Source organism: Dasypus novemcinctus, chromosome 15 (genome assembly GCF_030445035.2).
Source record: "Dasypus novemcinctus isolate mDasNov1 chromosome 15, mDasNov1.1.hap2, whole genome shotgun sequence".
Taxonomy (NCBI): domain Eukaryota; kingdom Metazoa; phylum Chordata; class Mammalia; order Cingulata; family Dasypodidae; genus Dasypus; species Dasypus novemcinctus.
Window position 1 is genome coordinate 20,884,264 of NC_080687.1, and position 21,709 is coordinate 20,905,972.

General features: G+C 35.4%; 1 protein-coding gene across 3 annotated transcripts in view; it reads left to right on the top strand.

Annotated features, from left to right (window-relative positions):
• Nucleotides 1-21,709, top strand: part of TUBGCP3 (tubulin gamma complex component 3) — a 125,251-nt gene that overhangs the window by 11,894 nt on the left and 91,648 nt on the right. For 2 of the 3 annotated variants that reach the window (XR_011645804.1, XM_004450720.5), the window contains exons 2-6: nt 1,880-1,987; nt 4,738-4,805; nt 12,453-12,530; nt 13,432-13,649; nt 15,514-15,686. Coding sequence is in view for 2 of the 3 variants with exons in the window: in XM_004450720.5 (XP_004450777.2) it covers nt 1,880-1,987; nt 4,738-4,805; nt 12,453-12,530; nt 13,432-13,649; nt 15,514-15,686 (645 nt within the window). In the remaining variant the exon portion in view is untranslated. The remainder of the gene's footprint in view (nt 1-1,879; nt 1,988-4,737; nt 4,806-12,452; nt 12,531-13,431; nt 13,650-15,513; nt 15,687-21,709) is intronic. The other variant, XM_012522297.4, reaches the window with a different exon arrangement.

Below are 21,709 nucleotides of genomic sequence, written 5' to 3' on the forward strand. Positions count from 1 at the left end.
ACTTAGGTTGTTTCTATCTTTTAGCAATTGTGAATAATGCTGCAGTGAAGATACAGTGTGAAAATATCCTTTCAGTTCTGAATATATTCCCAGTAGCAGAATTGTTGGATCAAATGGCAGTTCTATATTTAGTTTCCGAAGGAATTGCCAAATTATCTTCCCCAGAGGCTGCACTATTTTATATCCCACCAAATATGAAGGATTTTGTATATTTTAAATATTTTACTGTGAAACTCTGGGTCTTGTTAAAATCTGGAGAATATTGATTGTTTTAGGAGGTAATCAACCTGTTAAGGTTCAGATTATAAATTCTGAGCCACCTACTGTGAACTGTGGCTTTAATGTCAGTTTACTTTTCCAGGCTTTTGCAGTGTTCTTTTGGTGAGCTATTCAAAAAATAATTTAAAATTTATTAATAATTTAGAAATTATAAAAAGTGTCTTTATAATTGTCCTGTTAACTATAGTCTGTCATTTACAACACTCACCATGTTGTACATCCTGTTTTATTCGTGTCATATATGACCTTTTTAAGCACATTCACATATATGAGTCAGTCCTGTTAAATTAACTCACAATGTTGTGCCACCATCACTACTATCCTTTTCCAAAACTTAAAAAGCCAGAATTTTGACTGCTAATACTGTGCACTTCTTGTGATATAGCCTGTACAACTGCCCCTGGTTTTAGCTTCATTATTGGTGTTTGCCTGGTGTAGGACGGCAAGAGTCAAAAAAATTATTCCCCAAATGGTTGCAGTGCAGTGTGGAAGCAGAGCGGTTCTACTTTGCCGCTCATATTCATTGGTTGTAAGGCAGATAAGTTAATAGATCTCCCTTCCCTTGGAGTGCCCTCCTTCCCTGCCCTGATCTCCCTATTTCTGTCTAGAGAGAATATCTGGGAGTTGTTTCTGTTTTTGCCTGTGATCATGGTTTGGGTTTTGGATTGTCTTTCAGCTCCAGCTGGGATGTATAAGAGGCAAACCAGCAAATAAACAAAATATCAGACAACAAAAACTGGAAACTCACTGCCCAGATTTCCTCTTGATTCCTGAGCTTTATACCCTGTCATCTCAGTCCAGTCCTGTTCATTACCCAGAGTCTTTTGATAGCTGTTTCATATAATTTTTTTTTTTTTGCCAGAATTTTTAGTTGTAGACAGTGAGAGAGATATGATGGCATGTGCTTACTCAGTCTTGACTGAGACTCCTTTCCAGCTTCTAACACATTGTTGACTTCTCTGTGGTATTGTTTCTGCCTTGTATTCTTTGCCTTGTAGGTTTATGCTTTACTTAAAAAAAAAAATCCCTTTATTCTCAATTTAATGGGATTTTTGAATGGAGTAGAGGCAAACAGATGTTTAAGCCATTATCTTTTTCTAGACGTGTAAATACAATTTATAAATTAATTACCTATTCTGATTGTTCCATGGTCCACTTCTTCTTCTTTTTTTTTTTTTTTTTTTGGTATTTGTTGACTTTAAACTTGGAGCTTTTCTCAGCTCTCTTTAGAAGGCTTACCTCTCAAGCATCATCTTTTGGTTTTGACTTTCTCTGCTTCATTTTCTCTGTTTATCTATCCAGTTTGTTTTCTGTCTTCTAGTATTTCTCCAGACTTTCTGGCCTGTTGCTATTTCCCTTTCTTATTTTATAGAACTATTTCATTCATTAATTAACAAGTTAATTTTGTTTTTATTTCTTTATAGCATTTCTGTCTTTTCATTAAAGACCTTGGAAAAGTAGAAAGGTAGATAGGTACGCTTAGTCCACTGTCTTAATCTGGGAGCTTCAAGTGATTGAAAATTAACATGATAATAATTGGTGTCCCTTTATGCATCTTTAAATTTGTCAGAGTTGTTAAATAATAATGTTTTTTATTCAGCTGATGCAGCACAACAGTTCCAGTATGCTGTGCGAGTTATTGGCAGCAACTTTGCCCCAACTGTTGAAAGAGATGAATTTCTAGTAGCTGAAAAAATCAAGAAAGAACGTATGTATTTTAAATAAAATTTTGTCATTTGTTGCATTCTTAAGTTTGTTAAAGCTTAATTGTATGTATGTATGTAATATGTGTGTACTGATGTATATATATAATTCCCAGGAACATTTTAATTATGAATACTACTAAAATAATGATAAATGTAATGTGATGGTAACACATTATAATCAGTGTAACAATGCTGACTTTCATTAGATCGTAGCTGAAAAGGTTTGTTTTGAATTAGCAACATAATTTGGTTAAGGGTGTGAAGAAGATAAAGGGCTTAATGTAACTTCTTTCTTATGATTTATAGTACTTAATATTCTGTACATTTTGACCGTATAACACAGCACAATATATTGGTGGTAAAAGTCTCTTAAATGAAACAAATACTGCTCCTGTGGTTGTCAACATCCAAACTTCTAGTACTTTAGAACTCACTCAGGTGAACATTTTAATTCTGAGACAATATTTCAAGCTTTTAAAATGTTAGTATCTTAGAAAATTTCCCTTGACCTTAATAGTGATTCTATTTATTAGCAAATGGTTTATTTATATAGATTATCTGATTGCATAAGGTAAGGCTATATTACCCGTCTTCTAGAGTTTCTATGGGGAGAGAAGATTGGCTTTAAGTATTAGAGAACTATGCATGAAGATTACTTGTAGTCCTGGTTGAAGGGTTGTTTTTCCTCAGTGGCCAACTTCCTGTTTCTCAGTTTTCTGAGGATATATAAGCCAAGCCCTAACTGAAGTATGGAATCCTGTATGTAATATGCAGTGTGAAGATTATTACATTTTTCCTGCTGTTGCCTAGCTATTCAACTACCCAGACCAAGTGGGACTTAGGTCTTATTCCTCAGTGTTTTGGCAAACTTATAATGACACCTAGAGTTTTGAACTTTATGGAACTGTTTCCCAGTGCCACACTGTTTTGTTATTAGCTGTATTTGGTCAGTGATCTGCATAGATGTTTTATTTCAGAAATGTGTTGCCAAGGTAGATAGTGAGAATAGATGATAGGAATTGATTACTATGGCATGTTAGTAATTACATCTGGCTGTGGTTGCTTTTGTATCTTGATAAGCAGTATAAGTTTGAATAAGTTTGAAATGATCTATCTGTTGATACTATTCATATCTTTCATATTACTTGGTATGCATGTATTATTTAAGGGAGAGGAATAAAAATGGAGTATTTATCCCGCTATTAACCTTTAAGAACTTATTTTCCTTTCATGTTTATAAAGCAGTGAACATAAAAACACTACAGTCTCTTCTTGAACCTTTAGATTATTACTGAGAAACTCAATTATTAGATTCTCTTTAAACAAATATACACTAGACCATTCCCTTTCCTAATTTCAGAGTCATGAGATGAACATACTACACACATATGTAGGAGCTAAAAATAAAATTTGTTTAAACTTAAAGATCTATATTGTTGCACTGGCTGTTGCATGGAAAAAGTTTTTATAGAAGAAAACTCTGATATATAGTTTCGTGTTTCCTATGTGTCCTCTGTGTTTTTGAAATTATAACACGTTATGTATTGACCTAGTACCTCTTTTGATATATTCCCAGCCAGGTTTCTACCCACTTGTCTTTAACACCTCCAACAAGCACTACCTCCCTAGTATCTAACCCTATTTTTGGATGGTTGTAGTTGATAGACCATTATAATGGCCACCATTGGTCTAGAGTATTTTGTAACTTTTTCCAATTTAGACATTTTAAAATTTTATTACGGTTGCTGGTGTATTAGTTGAGTTATTGTAGGCCTGCCCTCTGGAATAACACAGAAAAGGTAGTTTTCTATTTTTCATGGCTGGCTTAATATATATAATGTTATGTATATGCAAATATGAAGTTATACTTTTCAGTGGGGCTAAACACAAAGATAAACTGTGGAGACAATATTGAGTTATTATACTTTAGCTTTTAAAAGTAGTCCCTTTTTTAGTAGACTTAAGGAATTTCTTTGAGGTACAACTTTGCACAGGTAGTGTGCCTATTTTTGTAAATGTGAGCAATTGAAATCTATTCCCTCAAAGAACTTAAAATCTAATGTGTAGTTTCTGTTTCTTCATAGAACAGAAAATAACACAAGCTTTTTATTTGTTACAGCCATCTTTAAATAATGTGTAAATGTAGTTGGAATCATATCAAAGATATTTTTCTACCTTCATTTATTAATCAAATGAATTAGTGAATGAAAATTAAATAAGTTGTTTTGATTTTTTATTTTGAAAATGGATAGTTAATTCTTACATTTATACTAAAACAAGATGAAACTTTGCTGTATATGTCAACAATTATGTTTAGAATGTGTAGTCTTTAAGTCAAATAAACTTTTTTGTTTTTGCCCTTCGAATTAGTGTTCCAAAATTATTTTCATTCCCTATACCTCTTTCCAGTTAGCCGTTATTAATTGGTTAAGTTGGTAATAGTGTGCCTCACTTGTCTGTTTATTAATATTTGTAAAATTTAAAAGATTTCCTTATTTTTTTTACCTTGGTTAATTTTCATGTAATGAGCCCAATCTAATATTGCCCATATTTTACAGATATTAGAGATATTAAATAAGTTGATTAAATAGAGTTAAAAAGACACCCATTGTCTAGGTCTTTTAACTTTTATAAGTCTAAGATTCTTTTCAGCACTTTTCAAAGTTGTCTATTGTAGTAGATGAGACAGTATCATAAAGATGAATTTCATTTTATGTAATTAACATGCTGGGTTTGTTTTCTAACTTTTCAGTTATTAGACAAAGAAGAGAAGCAGATGCTGCATTATTTTCAGAACTCCACAGAAAACTTCATTCACAGGTATTTTAGAAATATTACAAAAGCCATTTCACCACTGTTGGTGAGGATATTAACAGTATGGTAATGTTTGAACATTAAATTTTTTTTCTTTTTTCCTTTTTTTCATGTAATAAACTTTATTTTTAAAGAAGTTTTAGATTACAGAAAAGTTACTTTGAAATTATAGGGGATTCCCATATGCCACACCCCACCCCCTCCCACATTTCCCCCTATTAGTAACATTAGTGTGGCACATTTATTACAGTCTATGAACAAATATTGACGCATTGCTACTAATCAAGGTCTATAGTTTACATGGTGGTTTACATTTTGCATCCTACAATTTTATAGGTTTTGACAAAATATATAATGTCCTGTATCTTCCTTGCAGTTTAATGCAGACAGTGCCAGTACCCTAAAAATGCCCTGTGCTCCATCTATTTTTCCCTCTCTCCGGTCAGAACCTCTGGTAACCACTATCTTTATATCAACATTACAAGTTCTTCTTTTACTACAATGATAATGTCTACTTTAGTCCATGGTTGCATTCCCATATTCATTTCTCAATCTTGAGGATTTTGAGATGGTGATGCCCACTCTGCTTCAGACTGAGGGGGGGATTAAATCTGTTTTACTTGCAGTTGTAGATAGCCTTTGTTTTTTATGATGGAGGTTATCCATCGTCATCATTTTGTTAGTTGTTCCGGATGAGTCAGATGAACTGGAAGTAATGTTGGCTGCAACTCTGCTGAGATTCAGGCTGAACCGGCATTTGAACAGACTGATGATTTCAGTCTCTGGGACATATATTTATGGATATACTGCTAATATTAGGTTCAAATAAAAGGGGTAGAAGAATAATGGGTAGAAGTTAAAAATGAATCTGACTATTTACATTGGGAAAATAGGCTATCATTTATTCCAATGTAAGGCCCACCAACAGGGTGCTGATTTTATGGCGTTGTGTCTCTAGAGCCCTTGGGAGCATCCCTTTTTGAGGCTTTGTTTACTGTGGCAGTTAGTGAGGTCTGCCTGAGACTTGTATAAGCGTAACCTGTGGAATGACCTCCTGACTCACTTTGAAATCTCTTAGCCATAAAAACTCCTTTGCATTTGATATTTTCCCCTTTGAGCAAGGTCTTTTTCCAAATGCATCACTGGTTGGTGCTTGCTAATAATCTTTTAGTGCCAGGGAGGCACACCCAAGGGAAGGTAGTGAATTTATTTTTTGAGTTTGGGTTAAGAGGCCACATTGAATAGCAAGGAGGTTTTCATGAAAAACTCTTAGGTAGTAGATATTTTTAGGATACGTTTCAGTTTTACAAGAAGAAGTTTCATAAGTGCAGGTATTATTATCGAGGGCTTGGTATATTGGTCTGTTTTCTTTTATTAGGCATTGCCTATGTATTCAAGAGATTTTTGCCAGTCTATTTGAGAATGTATTAATAGCAGAACTCCCCAGGATGGGAATTTAATATTTTGTTGGTTATTGTGTGGGTCTTCATCCACTGATATAATGCTCTATAACAAGATGAACAAATTCATATTCCATAGAAGCTTGGCATTAAACTTTTAATTGTAGACAGTGTATGCTTTTTTAACAAGTCTTACATTATAAATAGGTTTATAAATTATAAACCTATTTTTATATTATAAACCTAATTTATACATTATAAATAGGATTTAATGCTAACTTGCTTATAAATCTGAAAGAAGCTACCTTGGGAAAATAATAAATCAATTATTTACATATTACATTTATATTACAGAAGCCTTAATTATATTACTGGGAGGAATCATATTAGTAGAAGTATTGCCTTTTCTACATATAATAGCAAAAGCTTATCTTGTTGTTTAATACTTTATTTTTGTCTATTGGGTCCTAGTTTTTTCTGCTATGTTGAATAACTTAAAATTTTTTATTTTGAACATTTTTTGTTTGGAGGTTGATACTTGAAAATGAATGGTTTTTTGAGACATCCGAAAAGAGTTTATCAGCCTGTATACCAATAAATTAATTGAATCATAGAACGAGATTTTTGTGATTTCTAAATGTAAAGGAACTTAGTTTATCAAGCTGTCTGTCTTCTTTGATAGAGAAAAAAGCAAAATCCAGAGAGGCTTAATGCTTTGCTCAAGAACTATTAAGTTAGCCATACAAAAGTAGAAATCACTGAGTGGGCCAAATTCTGATAGTAATTAAATGTATATGCATGGTTTTTCCCAAATCTTCCTCTCCATATAAAAATAAAATAAACTTAAATTTTTTTTTTTTTTTTTACCATTTTGATTCCTTATTAGGTGTTCAGTTTGATGTACTTATATTTACTGAGAAGAAAGCTTTTTCATCTTTGATAATTTTACGAAGTAAGAAATAGGAACCTTCTTTTGAACATTCATTTCCAGGCAAATAGTTTCAAATTACTTGTATCATTTACTTTTCTTAAATCTTTCTCCATTAACAAAAAAATACCCCCAGAAAACAACAACTACTTTGTACACTGAAAATTACACAGATTTTTTTTTTTACCAGATGACGTATTCCCAAGACAGCCTTAGATCTCAAAAGAGAGAATTTCATCCAATAAAAGCTGACATGTTAATTAATATTGACCATTGGATGAAAACATATTTAGAAAGTTTGTAATTTAAAATGGTTGTGTTCCAGTATATTTTTTGGAACACTGAATGCTTGTTCTTTAAAATCAGTGTTATAAATACTGCTTAGCTTCCTAGCACTAGCCCACAAAAACCATTTTGGCTCATTGCATAGCTGAAGCATTATATATTTTCTAGAAAGATATAGAAAACAATAATCTTACAATACTAATAATTAAACAAAGTAATGTTAGAAGGAAATCTTCTTTTGGAAGAAATTAGGGTCACCCGATTGTGGAGAAGAAAAGAATTTATTCTCAATCTTGCAAGAAGGGGCGCACAACCAGAAGACGTGGCTGGCCTGCCGAACAAAGAAAAATGACACAATTTATACTCCTACACCTAGCATGCAAGCTCTTCCTCTCTTTCTCCATAGATTGGATACTTCAAAAGTTAGAGCCTATCTGAGAAGATCTAACTTTCCCAAGGAAAATTTTGTGATTAACTGCTTCCCCCATCACATTCCAACCATTTTAGTTTTTACCTGCTCCCCTTTGCCAAATAAGGAATGAAATTTAGTGCTGAATTGGTATTGACTTAGCGCTTTCTTGGGCATCTTTTTACTACCTATAGGACTGGCTTAAGCTGGTTTCCTTTGTTACTGTTTAACCTGGGAGTGGGAGACTGAGGCAGTAGGCTGCCAGGTTACATTAATCAATATTTTCTTCCTTTATGTGAAAACTAAACTAATCTTCATTTCTTACAGTAGGAAAATAATACAAATTAGTGTGTATTCCATCTTTTTGCCAAAAATATAATTTCTCAAAACTGAAAAGGTAGTTTATATTATTTATGTCCTCTCTTTTTCTTAACCAGGGTCTTTCATTTTGAGTGTATGCTGTGCATACAATGGGGAAGAAAGGTTGAAGATATGGTTTTACTATTTGCTATTGTTGTTTTTAGACTTTAAAGAGTCAGGGAGTGGAGGGGTCAGGTGTGATTTGGGAGGAGTTGGGGAGGGTACCACAGTATTCTTGAGCTGGAATTTGAAATATGACTGATATATGGGGGATTGGAACCACAAATTGTCAAATAGGGAGTGATCGAAAAGTGATCAGAATCCTTAAGGAAACGAGGTTGAATGCCTTGAAGGATTTGTGATAAGGAATAGTGGTAAATGTCTGTTAGATAAGTTGAATTTAGGTTATATAGGGCTATTTGTATTGGGTACTCATTAGATCTTATGGTGCCCTAATAAATGTTTTTACATTTCAAATGAAGTTAATCCATAATTTTATATCTAAATTGAGGTCCTTTACTTTTCAAAATCTAAAGTAACAGTGTTTGGAGTGGTTTAGAATTATTTAAAACATTTGTGATGCCAGAGTTGTTCCAGTTATTCTTTGTTTGCTCCACCAGATCTATTCTGTACATTTTCTGCCTTGCTTTGTGCTCTGGATGGCTGCTTTCTGTCTTTCAGTTGGCTTCAGCTGGAACTGGCAGAAGTACCAGCATAAGATTGCAGGGTGGGAGAAGGATTAGGTCAAGGTATTTATTCCCCTCCTGCCAGGCAACAGTTTTGGCAGTAGCTTAGCGATGTCCACAGACCTTGCTGCTGACAGTCCCTCTCTTATGTCTGTGTTTTCACTAATTTCTTTTTTTAAAAGATTTATTTTCTTTATCATCCCCCCCTTGTTGTTTGCGCTAGCCATCTGCTCTCTGTGTCTGTTCGTTGTGTGCTCTCTGTGTCCACTTGTCTTCTTTTTAGGAAGCTCAGGGAACTGAACCCGGCACCTCTCATATGGGAGGAAGGCTCCCAATCACTTGAGCCACATATGCTCCCTGCTTGTTGTGACTCTTGTTGTGTCTCCTTGATGCATCATCTTGTTGCATCATCTCATTGTATCATCTTGTTGTGTCAGCTCACCACGCCAGCCCATCGCATCAGCTCACCATCTTGTCTTCTTTAAGAGGCACCAGGAAACAAACCGGGGTCTTCCCATGTGGTAGGTGGCACCCAACTGCTTGAGCCACATCTTTTTCCCTCACTAATTTCTAGTAACTCAATTTCCACCCCTTGTTTCTTCAGGCCTAGGAATAGCAATGGGTTCTTGCTATTGTATTCCCTGAATGTGTCAGTCTTTTATTCTTTCCTTAATTTTGTGCACATGTATGTAAATAATCCCTTCATTAAACTCTTTTCAGTGGACTAATCCCTAGTCTTTTTATGTTAAAAAAATTTTTGCCTCTTCTTGAAATATGTCATATTAAAATATTCGTTAAGTTTTTTGGGTATAATTTTGTTTGTTTTTGGAACTTTCTCCACTTACCCCTCTGTACATCCTTTTTTCCTCAGTATTTTTATTTTCTTTCTTTCTTTCTTTCTTCCCCCCCTTTGCTGTTTTTGCACTCACTGTCTACATTCTGTCATTCTTCTTACATCATATTGTTGTGTCAGGTTGTCGCGCCAGCCTGTTGGGTCAGCTCGCTGTCTTGCTGGTCTTCTTTAGAAGTCATGGGAAACTGAACCTGGAGCCTCCTGTGTTGTAGGTGGGCATCCAACTGCTTGAGCCATATCCTCTTCACGACTATACATCTTTAATTTTTAAAAATAATAGCTGAGATTTTAACCCAGCGTTCTCTTGTTACAAAAATAGATTTTTTTCTGTCATCTTTTCTTATGCCTGCTGATCATCTTTTCTCTGACATTCCTGTGGAAACTTCCTAGATACTTGCAACCCAGCATCCTCAGAACTGAAAGGAACCGATTTTTCATTTCTCGTTATATACCAGCAAACATCCATTCACATCCACTCACATACATGCTGCTTTTTCTTCTATGTTCTCTCTTTCGGTGATTGATAACACCTCTCCTATACCCCCCATAATAGAAACCTGTGTGTCATATTGACTTTTCCCTCCACCTCCCTTCCCAAATTCAGTCTATCCTTAGGTCTTATTGTATGTACCTCTTAAATATGTCCCTCATCTGTCCTCTTTGGGATCAGATAGGCCTTGGTTTGAATCCTTGGCACATAGCTTTGTGATTTAGGTAAGTTTTTTAGGTTTTATCACTTTTCTTTCTTTTATTTATGAAATGAAGAGAGTAAATCCTGTGTTATAGCATTGTTGTGATGATTACAGGAGATAATATATATTTATAAAGTAATTTGTCCATGTAGGCATTGTTAAATGGTAGCGGCTATTATTAACTGAGTGCTCTTTGATCCTTAAAAAATGTGATCCAGTAAAAAAACCATGCTCTTTGGAGGTAATAGATTTAAATTTGACACCTTCGTTATGTACCCTGAGTCATTTTAATCTTTTAGGGCCTCTGTTAGATTAGTATAATACCTGTCTTATAGGGAATTGTAAAGGTTACATGATCTAATGCTGTAAAACTGTTAGCATATACTAGCCTAACTAAATTATAGCTCTAATTTAACTAACTTCTGCCCTTTTATTATTTCTCTTCCAAATTCTACAGTGTTCCTAACTAATATCCCCTTGTCTAGCTTTGTCTTTGCTCCAGTGTATTTTTCATTAGGACTGTCAGTGTGATTTTTCTAAAAGAGTAACTGATCACGTCTCTCCCCTGCAGAAAGTCCTTCAAACGCTTTCTGTTGGCTTCTTCAGCTTAAATTCCAATTTCTTAATATAGCATTTAAGATCTTTTAAAAATCTGAACCCCTAAGTCCCTTTTCAGATTACATTCTCACTCCTAGCTTTAGCTAAACCTCTCTATATGTACATTTACCTGAAAAGGCTGTGTGTGTTCACCTCCTCTCCCTTTTTATTTATTTATTTATTATTTATTTTTAAATTTATTTCTCTCCCCTTTCCCCCCACCCCAGTTGTCTGTTCTCTGTGTCTATTGGCGGCATATTCTTCTCTTTGTCCACTTCCGTTGTCAGTGGCACGGAAATCTGTTTCTTTTTGTTGCGTCAGCTCTGTATGTGTGCGGCACCATTCCTGGGCAGGCTGCACTTTCTTTTGCGCTGGGTGGCTCTCCTTATGGGGCGCACTCCTTGCGCGTGAGGCTCCCCTACGCCGGGGACACCTCTGCGTGTCACAGCACTCCTTGCGCACGTCAACACTGCGCGTGGGACAGCTCCACAAGGGTCAAGGAGGCCCGGGGTTTGAACTGCGAACCTCCCATGTGGTAGGTCGACGCCCTAACCGCTGGGCCAAGTCTGCTTCCTTCCTCTCCTTTTTTGATCACTCATCTTTCAAAGAGATATGAGTCTTTTTTGGAAATCCTTGCAACTACTTGAGCCTGGGTTGGGTGATCCTCCTGTGTTTAGAAATATGTTTTCCTCTGTCATATAATTTACTATACTGCATTGTGTTTTTCCATTTGTCTATTTGTGATGAAGCTGAGCAGTCCTTCAAGGCTGGTTTTTTTTCCCCTCATATTTGTCACCCCAGCTGAGGAATTTGTTGAGATGAGTTTCTGAAAAACTTAGTGTAAGTCCGTTTTTAAAGCTGATCATAATTATAATACTTAGAATGAGCTTACTCTTTAAAAAAATTTTTAGTGAAGATTTTATTTAATGTAAATAACTGTCCCATAATTTGTTTTGTAAATATAGGTATTTATATACTAGCCTATGCATCCACAAGGTAAAGGTTGTATGAATATAGTAGGACATTATATAAATTTGAGATAAAAATTATTGAGAGTTAGCTGCTGTTACGCTTGTGAAATCAGATTGGAGTGATACACAATATAAAATTAATGAACTCTATATGATAACCCTTACAGAGAAACCTGGGGGTAAGTTTTCTAACAACTACATGCTTCAAAACCAAATATTGAGTTTAGGACCTTGGGATTAGTTTACAGGGAGTTAAAGGATGCAAGGGTATTGCTCTCTTGAGAATATTATCTCTAGTCTTCTGATGGATGGTGCTATTTTTGATGCCTGAATAATGAAGAAATTTGGATTTGATGTTACTCTGTGAATTTTAAAATGCATTTCTATTTTGGAAATAATTTAGGGGAGAGTAAGATAAAACTGGAGAGTAGTAAAAAGCTCTTCTTTTAATATTAATTTACTTTCTAAACAGGGAGTTTTGAAAAATAAATGGTCAGTACTCTACCTCTTGCTAAGCCTTAGTGAAGATCCACGTAAGCAGCCAAACAAGGTAAATGGTTCTATTTTAGTAGCTTAATGTCTTTTAATAGAGCACTTAATGTCTTTGGTTGGGGCAGTTATACCAAATTTTGCTACTAATAGGATTTTATAGGTAAGAGAAGATAATGAGAAAAATAGAAAACTTGCCTACTTTTCCGGACAGTCATTGAAGGTCAAGAGATTTGTTTTTTCTCTCTTTATTTTTTTGAGGCCACTTTAAATCATTGAGTAGTGTTATCTTACGATGTTTTTCAGAATTAAGTTGTTACTCTAGATTAATGTGTGATTAAAGAGAGCATAAAATTTTTACTTTGTAAAGTTGTTATTACTGTAAACATAAATAGATAATTTTTAATGAATTAGAAGGCCCTTTAAGGTTTCCTCTAGTTTCAGTTATCATTATGAACATCAGTTACTGTTATACCAATGAGAACTTCATAATGCCATACAGGATCAAGTTTTGTCATGTGCAGTATTAGAAAGTGCTATTTGACTGTTCTGTTGCTATAGAAACAATAAGGTATTCTAGTAGAGAAATTTGAATGCTTAGGAAGTTGAAGATTGCAGGTTAGAGTCATATGTCTTACTCTGAGTATTGAGCAGCCCTTCGTTATCTAATAATGCCAAACTTTAAAAAATTACTTGAATTTTAATTGGCTTGGATTAAAAATAAATAGTTAGAAGTGTTTAGTTTTTGGGCAGTGTGAGAGTTGGTGGAGTTCAGAAAACTTTCTAAATTTTTTTCAGCTTTGGCATATTTCACAAGTATATAACAACTAATTTATTGTTTAAAAAGTGTGAAATCCAATTATAGAAATAGAGGGAAATCAATATGTTATTTTTGTTGATTTGGGAAAAGTGTACTGTAATTTCTTTTCTCGTATTCCTAATGCATGTTTGTTTATATTAAGGTTTCTAGCTATGCTGCATTATTTGCTCAAGCATTACCAAGAGATGCTCATTCAACTCCATACTACTATGCCAGGCCTCAGACTCTTCCATTGAATTACCAGGATCGGAACACTCAGTCTGCACAGAGTTCTGGCAGTATGGGAAGCAGTGGAATCAGCAGTATAAACATGTATGCCCTAAATGGCCCAACACCAACACCACCATCTCTCTTTCCAGGGTAAATTCAAGAAGGATAAATCATAGATTCTTTTTTTTTTTTAAAGATTGTTTTATTTATTTACCACCCCCCTTCCCGCTGCCATCATCTGCTCTCTGTGTCCATTTGCTGTGTGTTCTTTGTGTCTGCTTGTCTTCTCTTTAGGCAGCGCCAGGAACCGATCCTGGGACCTTCCAGAGTGGGAGAGAGGTGCTCAATATCTTGTGCACCGTCTTAGCTCCCTGGTCTGCTATGTCTCTTATTGTTTCTCCTCTGTGTCTCTCTTTGTTGTGTCATCTTGCTGTGCCAGCTCTCTGCTTGCCGCGTGAGTCAGCACTCTGCATGGGCCAGCTTTCTGTTCAGGCCAGCTCACTGCGTGGGCCAGCTTGCCTTCACCAGGAGGTCCTGGGACTCAAACCCTGGACCTCCCATATGGTAGACAGGAACCTAGTTGCTTGAGCCATATCTCCTTCCCATCATAGATTCTGTAAGTAGTAGAAACAGTAAAATCCTTGGGTTTTCATCGGGCATTTTGTGTTCATTCAAAATACCTTTAGTGAGCCTTATGAAGCAGGTAATAATCTAGGTGCTATGTTAGATACCATTTATCTTAGGATTTTAATCTTTCTTAGAACCATATTATAGACAGGATTTTTTCCCTGCTTTTTGATAGTTGATTGTAAAGATTTTTGGTGAACTCTTAACTTGTTCATGAAAATGCATATTAATAAAGGACCTAACTGAACAGAAACTATTATTTTGAGGTGACTGATTTATATTTCTCTTATTTTGTTCTCATTTACCTATCAATGAATATTATCCTCTTCAGAAGTATGCTTTCTCTTTGTTCAATTATAAAAAAAAAAAATAAGTAAAATAAAATAAGGCTGCCTTATCCTGAAGTACTGAGAGCTTCAAACTAAAAATTATGGCATCTTAGTGCATATGAGTTAAGATAATGGATTGCAGGAATGCTCAACTAAATTGTTACAACCAAACCTAGGGCATTGCACATGGGAGGTGAGTGCCCAACAGCCTGAGCCATATCTGCTTCCCAGGTCCCCGTGGGCTATAGCGTCTCCTGGCTTGTGGTATCTGCTCGTTTAGGCATCTGCTCATTGTGGCAATGTGGTGTCTAGCTCATTGTAGTGGGTGCAGTGTCGGCTTATTTTCTTTAGGGGGAACTGGTACTTGAACCCTGTATTTGCCATGTGGTAGGCAGGCTCCCAGTTGGTTGAGTCACATCCGCTTCCCTTGGATGTGCTTTTAACTTATATTTTATGTGTGTGTATATTTTTTAAATCAATTGAAAATTACAGCATTTCTTTTCATAATGAGTACCAGGAAGGCCAGGAGATAAGTAAGAGAAGAGAAGAGGAAGAAACTTCCACATTAAAAAATTCTGTTTAATAAATGTTACAGTGAATAAAAGGTGTTAATTTCAAAATTAAAATTAGTAGTCACTTTCAAAGATGGGTAGGTTGGTGGGTAATATAATATATGTTAGGTAATTGTAAAGAAAAGTCAAAGAGATTTAGATTTTTAAATGAGAAATATGTGTACTAAGTGGTAATAAAATGATTTTCATCACTCTTGTGCTCCGAGTCTTGAACGAATGAATCCAATTTAGCATTTAATAAAGAAGACTAAAATATTGGTTTTAGTGATAAAACCAGGTTCTCAAGGAGGCCTGAAAGAATTCAAGGGCTTTAGAACAGATTGTTTTTGATATATTTCTTTAGAATAAAGACATTGTATCACTTATTTCAGATTTATAAATTTATATAATCCTAAAAGTACTAAAAGAAGAGTTTCTAGAAACTTTTTTTGCCTTTTCAGTGAATAGCATGGTGATTTGAAGATATAAAATATTTCATCCTTTTAGACAGTCTCATCAAGCTCCTGGAGTAGGAGATTGCCTTCGACAGCATTTGGGGTCACGTCTTGCATGGACTTTAACTGCAAACCAGACTTCTTTACAAACCACTACCTCAAAAGGTATCCCAAACACTGTTTCTCGCAATGTGACGAGGTCAAGGAGAGAAGGGGATACGGGTGGTGAGTAAAGATATATTTTAAAATAGCTTTTCTTGGAACATTTAGCATTCCTACTCAAAGAACCCACACTTAACAATCTTTTTGGTTCCTTATTGTTCTTGTGATTAAGTCCAGAATCCTTAATGTGTTCTATGACACCTTAAAGAGTTAGCTTTTTCACATCATGTCATCCTCCCTGAAATCCAACAAGACACACTGTCCTTTTATTCATCAGCTCCTTCCATCTTTTGAGTCATTGTCCATATTGTTCTTTTCTCTGGATCACTGTTTTTTTTTTCTTTCTTTCTCTTCCTTACCAGATTCCCCTTTTCTAATTTTTATTCCACTTTTTTTCCTGGGAAAACCCCTCCAGTCTAGGCTAGTCTCTCTATTAAATAGTATACTTTCTTCTACCAGAGTCTGAGTTCCCTGAAGGTAGGCTCTATTTCTGTCTTGTTCACCGTACCAAAACCTAGCACAGCATTTAGAACATTGAAGAAAGTAAAGATTTATTTAATGGATAAATGAGTGTATCATTGGGAATTTTAAAGCCTTGGCTAGATTCCAAAGGAAGTTTGCATTTTTTTTCTTGAGAACATTATGAATAGCAATGTTTGAAATGTGAATATTCTGAAAATAGAATAATGGACTTGATTCTGCAATTTCTCTAGATGTTATCCTGTCCTTGTCTAGAATCTAAAGATAATGGGTGCCTTTTAGGTCTGTGAGAATATCCTGGAGCCCTTAGCCTGCTGCAACAGGCACAAGCATCTGCAGAATTCTGCCTATTCCTGTGTGTAGCTCATATTTACCAGGCTTTATGTATTCATAATAGCAAAATTATTGTGTCATGCATGACAGCTGTGAGATCTTGGGTTTAGAATGCTATTTTCTAGACTAAATCAGAATACTGTTCTTTGCTTATTTCTTTTTCTTTGCTGCAATTCCTGACCCTAGTCAATGCCTTTAAGTATGTATTCGATATAAAGCTAAGAGATAACGTGGATTTTAAAAAACACTGAATTAATCTAAAAGAAGGCAGGAGAAGAAGTACAGAGGAATAAAGAACAAGTAGGCTAAGTAGAAAACATACTGCAATAAGGTAAACTTAAACCTAAACATACCAGTATTACATAAAATGCAAATGGATTGACAGTTTTAAAAATCAAATCCATTCAATCAGCTCTATGCTGTCTAGAAGAGACATTGTAAATATAAGGAAACAGTTTGAAAGGAAGTGGATGGAGGAAGATACATTGTACAAACACTAACCATAAGTTTCCTGGGTGGTTCTATGAATATCAAAGCAGACTTCAAGGGAAGGAGTATTATCAGGGATGGAAAGGGACATTTCATAACAACGAAGGGGTCAGTTCTTTAGGAAGACATAATAATCCTAAATGTGTATTTGCCTACTAATAGCTTCAAAATACACAAAGTGTAACTTACAGAACTGAAAAGCAGACAAATCATAATTATTGTTGATTATTTCAACTTTCCTCTTTAATAGTTGACAGGAAAAGCTGGCAGAAGAAATCAATAGTGATATAATAGATTTGAATGATACTGTTAAGCAATTTGATATTTTATTGATATTTATAGAACATTACACTCATCGTCTGTGATCATTACACCCATCACCTGTACTCTGCTTTTGACTATGCCAGGGGTTCTTAACCTTTCTTTTCCATGGACCCCTTTGCCAGTCAGGTGAAAGCCATGGACTCCTTCTCAGAATGTACTGGCAGATGGTTTTATGAAACTCAGCTAGCGTTGAGTTGGGTCTAACAACTGCCATAATTTCGAAATATGAATGAGCATGAGTGATTTTTCTAGATATCCAATAACTGTAATATGAAAGGAAATCAATAGTACTGTAATTTATTGCATACATTCATAAGTGAAGGAAATGCTAGATTTCAGTTAGAAGTCAGAGAAAATAAAGATGATAAGTAGATTTTTTTCAATTCAAGCTCATGGATCCCCCAGAATCTTTCCATGCACCCCTTGGTGGTCTGTGGACCTCTGGTTAATAACCTCTGGACTATGCTGTCTTGGCTTTGGTTGTATGATTGCTGATCCTCAGGCTGTATACTCTGACCATGTTTCTCTGTCTTCCCTTCAGTGCTTAGATTTCTGGGCATTGCCTCTTCTTTATTTTGGTTTGACTTAGCTTTTGTTCAAAGGAATTAGGGAAACCCATAAATATCTTTTCTATATTATTAACTCCTTTGGAAAAAGGAGGAGCATTTTAATAGCCTTTTCAAATACAGTTGTGGATGTTCTTTTGGATAGTACACAAAAACTCAACAAGTAGTAGTTTCTGAGAAGTTAGTTGTAATGTGGAATCAGAAACCAGATCAGTGAACATTTTGCTCTCTGTTACATTACAATAAATTGTTAATGTTTAGCACTTTGAAAAAATCTTTTAACCATGCATACCTTTTTAAGATCATTGTTGGTCATTTGAAAAATATTGGTCTACTGAGTTATGCAGATTTTCTACATATTGACATTTATTTATGTAATATTGAAAAAATAATTTTAAAAGTTTCTTAGGTATTGGGTTGCTATAAAGTTTACAGTGGTAGTTACTTGTTTTCCAAATTTCTAATTTTTATTTGAAAGCTTGGAATTTAAAAAAAATTAATTTATTGAGGTATATTACTCATATATAAACATACATAAGCAGTAAGTGTATAGTAATAGTTGTGAACTTACAAAACAAACATATGTAACATCATACAGGACTCTCATAACTCATCCTACCACCAATAACTTTCATTGTTGTTAAACCTTTTTAACTAATGATTAAAGAGCATTATCAAAATATTACTACTAATAAAGTATTTTTCCCCCAACCAATACTACTATTATTATCTTTATATCATTTATATATGAACATGCATAAACAATTAACTATATAGTAAAAGTTGTGAACTTGCAAAGCAGACATGCATAACATCATACCAGGGTCCCATACATCAACCCTCCACTAAAACCTTGCATTGTTGTGAGATGTTTGTTACAAATTATGAAACAATATTGTCAAAATCTTACTAGTAACCATAGTCCTTATCTTACATTTGTTTTTCCCCCAACCCACCCTATTATTGTTTTTTAAATACATTTTTAAGACAGAAGTTGTAAACTTATAAAACAATCATGCACATGTGCAGAATTCCCAAACAACACCCCTCCATCAGCACACCACACTGTGATGGAACTTTTCCTACAGATAAGATAATATCATTTGGTTGTTACCATGTCCATAGTGTACATTTGGCTCACATTTTCCATACTGCTTCATTATCAGCACAGTACATCTTTGGCATAGAAGCAAACATATTATATTATTACTGCTAACCATGGTCCATAGGTCACCCCAGCTGTATTTTTCCCATGTTTCTCTATATTCCCAACACCCTGCAGTAGTGATGTATATTTGCTCTAGTTCACAAAGGACACTTGGATCTGTACCATCAACCACAATTCTCATCCACCTATTGGTTTACTGTGCTATTCAGTTCCTAGATTATGCTCTAGGATTTTGTCAGTTGGCATTTACATACCTATACTACCGTTTTCAGCCACATCCCCATTTATAAACTAGCTGTTACTCACTATGTGTTACCATCCACTCTATGCATTTCTAAACTTTGAAGGTAATTAAAACTTCTACATACATTAAACATCAGTAGTCCATCTCAGTCCTCCTTTAAGAATCCACTGCCTACCACCAGGGCTGGAAGATATTTTCTTATAATTTCTTCTAGAAGTTTTATGGTTCTTGCTTTTATTTTTAGGTTTTTGATCCATTTTGAGTTAATTTTTGGATGAGGTGTGAGATAGGGGTCCTCTTCTTTTGGCTATGTATATCCAATTCTTTCAGCACCATTCCTTGAATAGACTGTTCTTCCAGAGCTGTGTGGGTTTGACAGGCTAGTGAAAAATCACTTGATCATACATGTGAGAGTCTGTTTCTGAACCATCAGTTTGGTTCCATTGGTCTATGTGTCTGTCTTTGTGCCAGTACCATGCTGTTTTTACCACTATAGCTAGGTAATATGATTTAAAACCTGGAGACAAGGGTTCGCTTTTCCTTTTTATGATGTTTCTGGCTATTCAGGACCCCTTACCCTTCCAAATAAAATTGATGACTGTGTTTTCAAATTTTTTTGTTTAATGCTGGTTGTATATTTGTCGAGATTGCATTGAATCTGTGTATTAGTTTGAGTAGAATTGACATCTTAATGATAATTAATCTTCCAGTCCATGAGCATGGAATGTTCTTCCAGTTATTTAGGCTTTTTTTGATATCTTTTAAGATTGAATTGCAGTTTTCTGAATACAAGTGCTTTATTGTTGGTTGAGTTTATTCTTGACTATTTGAGTTTTATTTCTCATATTTTATTTTCACCATTCTTTTGACACTTTTACTTTTATTGATATGATCTTTATTTCTAGATTTCTTCCAGGCCTCTCTCTTCTGTCTTTTCTTTTCAGGCTCGGGCACACACTTTAGTATTTCCTGCAAATCTGGTCTCTTACTTAGAAATTCTCTCAGTTTCTGATTGTCTGTGAATGTTCTAATCTTGCCCTCATTTTTAAAAGACAGTCTTACTGGATATAAGATTCTTGGCTGGAAGTTTATCTCTTGTAGTATTTTAAATATATCATACCACTGTCTTCTTGTCTCCATAGTTTCTGGTGAGAAATCAGCACTTAATCTTATTGGGTATCCTTTACATGTCATGCATGGCTTTTCTCTTGCTGTTCTCAGAAATCTCTTTGTCTTTGGCATTTGACATTCTGATGAGTATGTGTCTCGGAATTGATCTACTCATTTTTTCAGATGGGAGTGTGTTGTGATTCTTGGACATGGATATCTATGTCCTTCAATAGGGTTGGGAAATTTTCTAGCATTATTTCTTCAAATATTCCTTCTGCCCCTTTTCCCTTCTCTTCTTTTTCTGGGACACCCATGGCACGTATGTTTGCACACCTTTTTCTGTCATTTAGTTCCTTGAGACCTTATTCAGCTTTTTCCTTTATTTTCTTCATCTGTTCTTTTGTATGTTCACTTTCAGAGGCCATTTCTTCAAGCTCATCAATCCTTTCTTTTGCCTCCTGAAATCAGCTATTATATGATTCCAATGTTCTTAAAATTTCATTTATTGCACCTTTCATTCCCATAAGATCTGTTTTTCTATGTATGCTTCCAAATTCTTCTTTGTGCTCATCCAGTGCCTTCTTAATATCCTTAATCTCTTTAGCCATCTCACTGAATTTATTAAGGAGATTTGTTTGAACATCTGTGATTACTTGTTTCAACTCCTTTATGTCATCTGGAGGCTTATCTTGTTCCTTTAACTGGGCCATCTCTTAATGTTTCTTGGTGTGGATTGTAATTTTTTGTTGGTGTTTTGGCATCTGGATTACCAGAGTATTTATTCTGGGTGCAGTTTTTCTCTTTAGTTTAGGGGCTTCCTGCCCTTCCTCCCTTGCTGGTTGTGCAGTAGGAGCCAAGGTTGTAATTGGTGCTATAAGCTGTAGAGGCTCAAGTTGCCCTCATTGCACCAGGAAACAATGAAGCTTCTCCCAATTTTTTCCTTTACCAAGGACAGAATCACAGCTGTGTGGAATCATCCAAGTCATGTAGGACTAGACTGTAGTTGCCCAGAGAGACTGATTAAGCTTCATGCCCCTTTCTCCCCTGCCTGGGGCAGGGTTGGAGATGCAGGTTTCGGCAGCTACGTATGCAGTGCTGGTCCAAGATGACTGCAGTTCCCCAGTAGACTTTGAATTTCATTCTGTGCCTCTCAAAATTACCTGCAGTTATGTGAATAGGCTGTTGCAGGGCCTGCGAGTCTCCTCCCTGCCAGAGGTGGGCTGAAGCCTCGTCTAGGGCTGCAGGCCGATCTGGGTGAAAGAAACTGGTTCCTGCCATCACTTTGATTTTTGGTCAGCCTGGCTTCCGCTCAGGCTGGGGGCAGAGTCAAAATGGTGGCCACCAGCCTCTTTCAGACTTGGGCAGATTTACA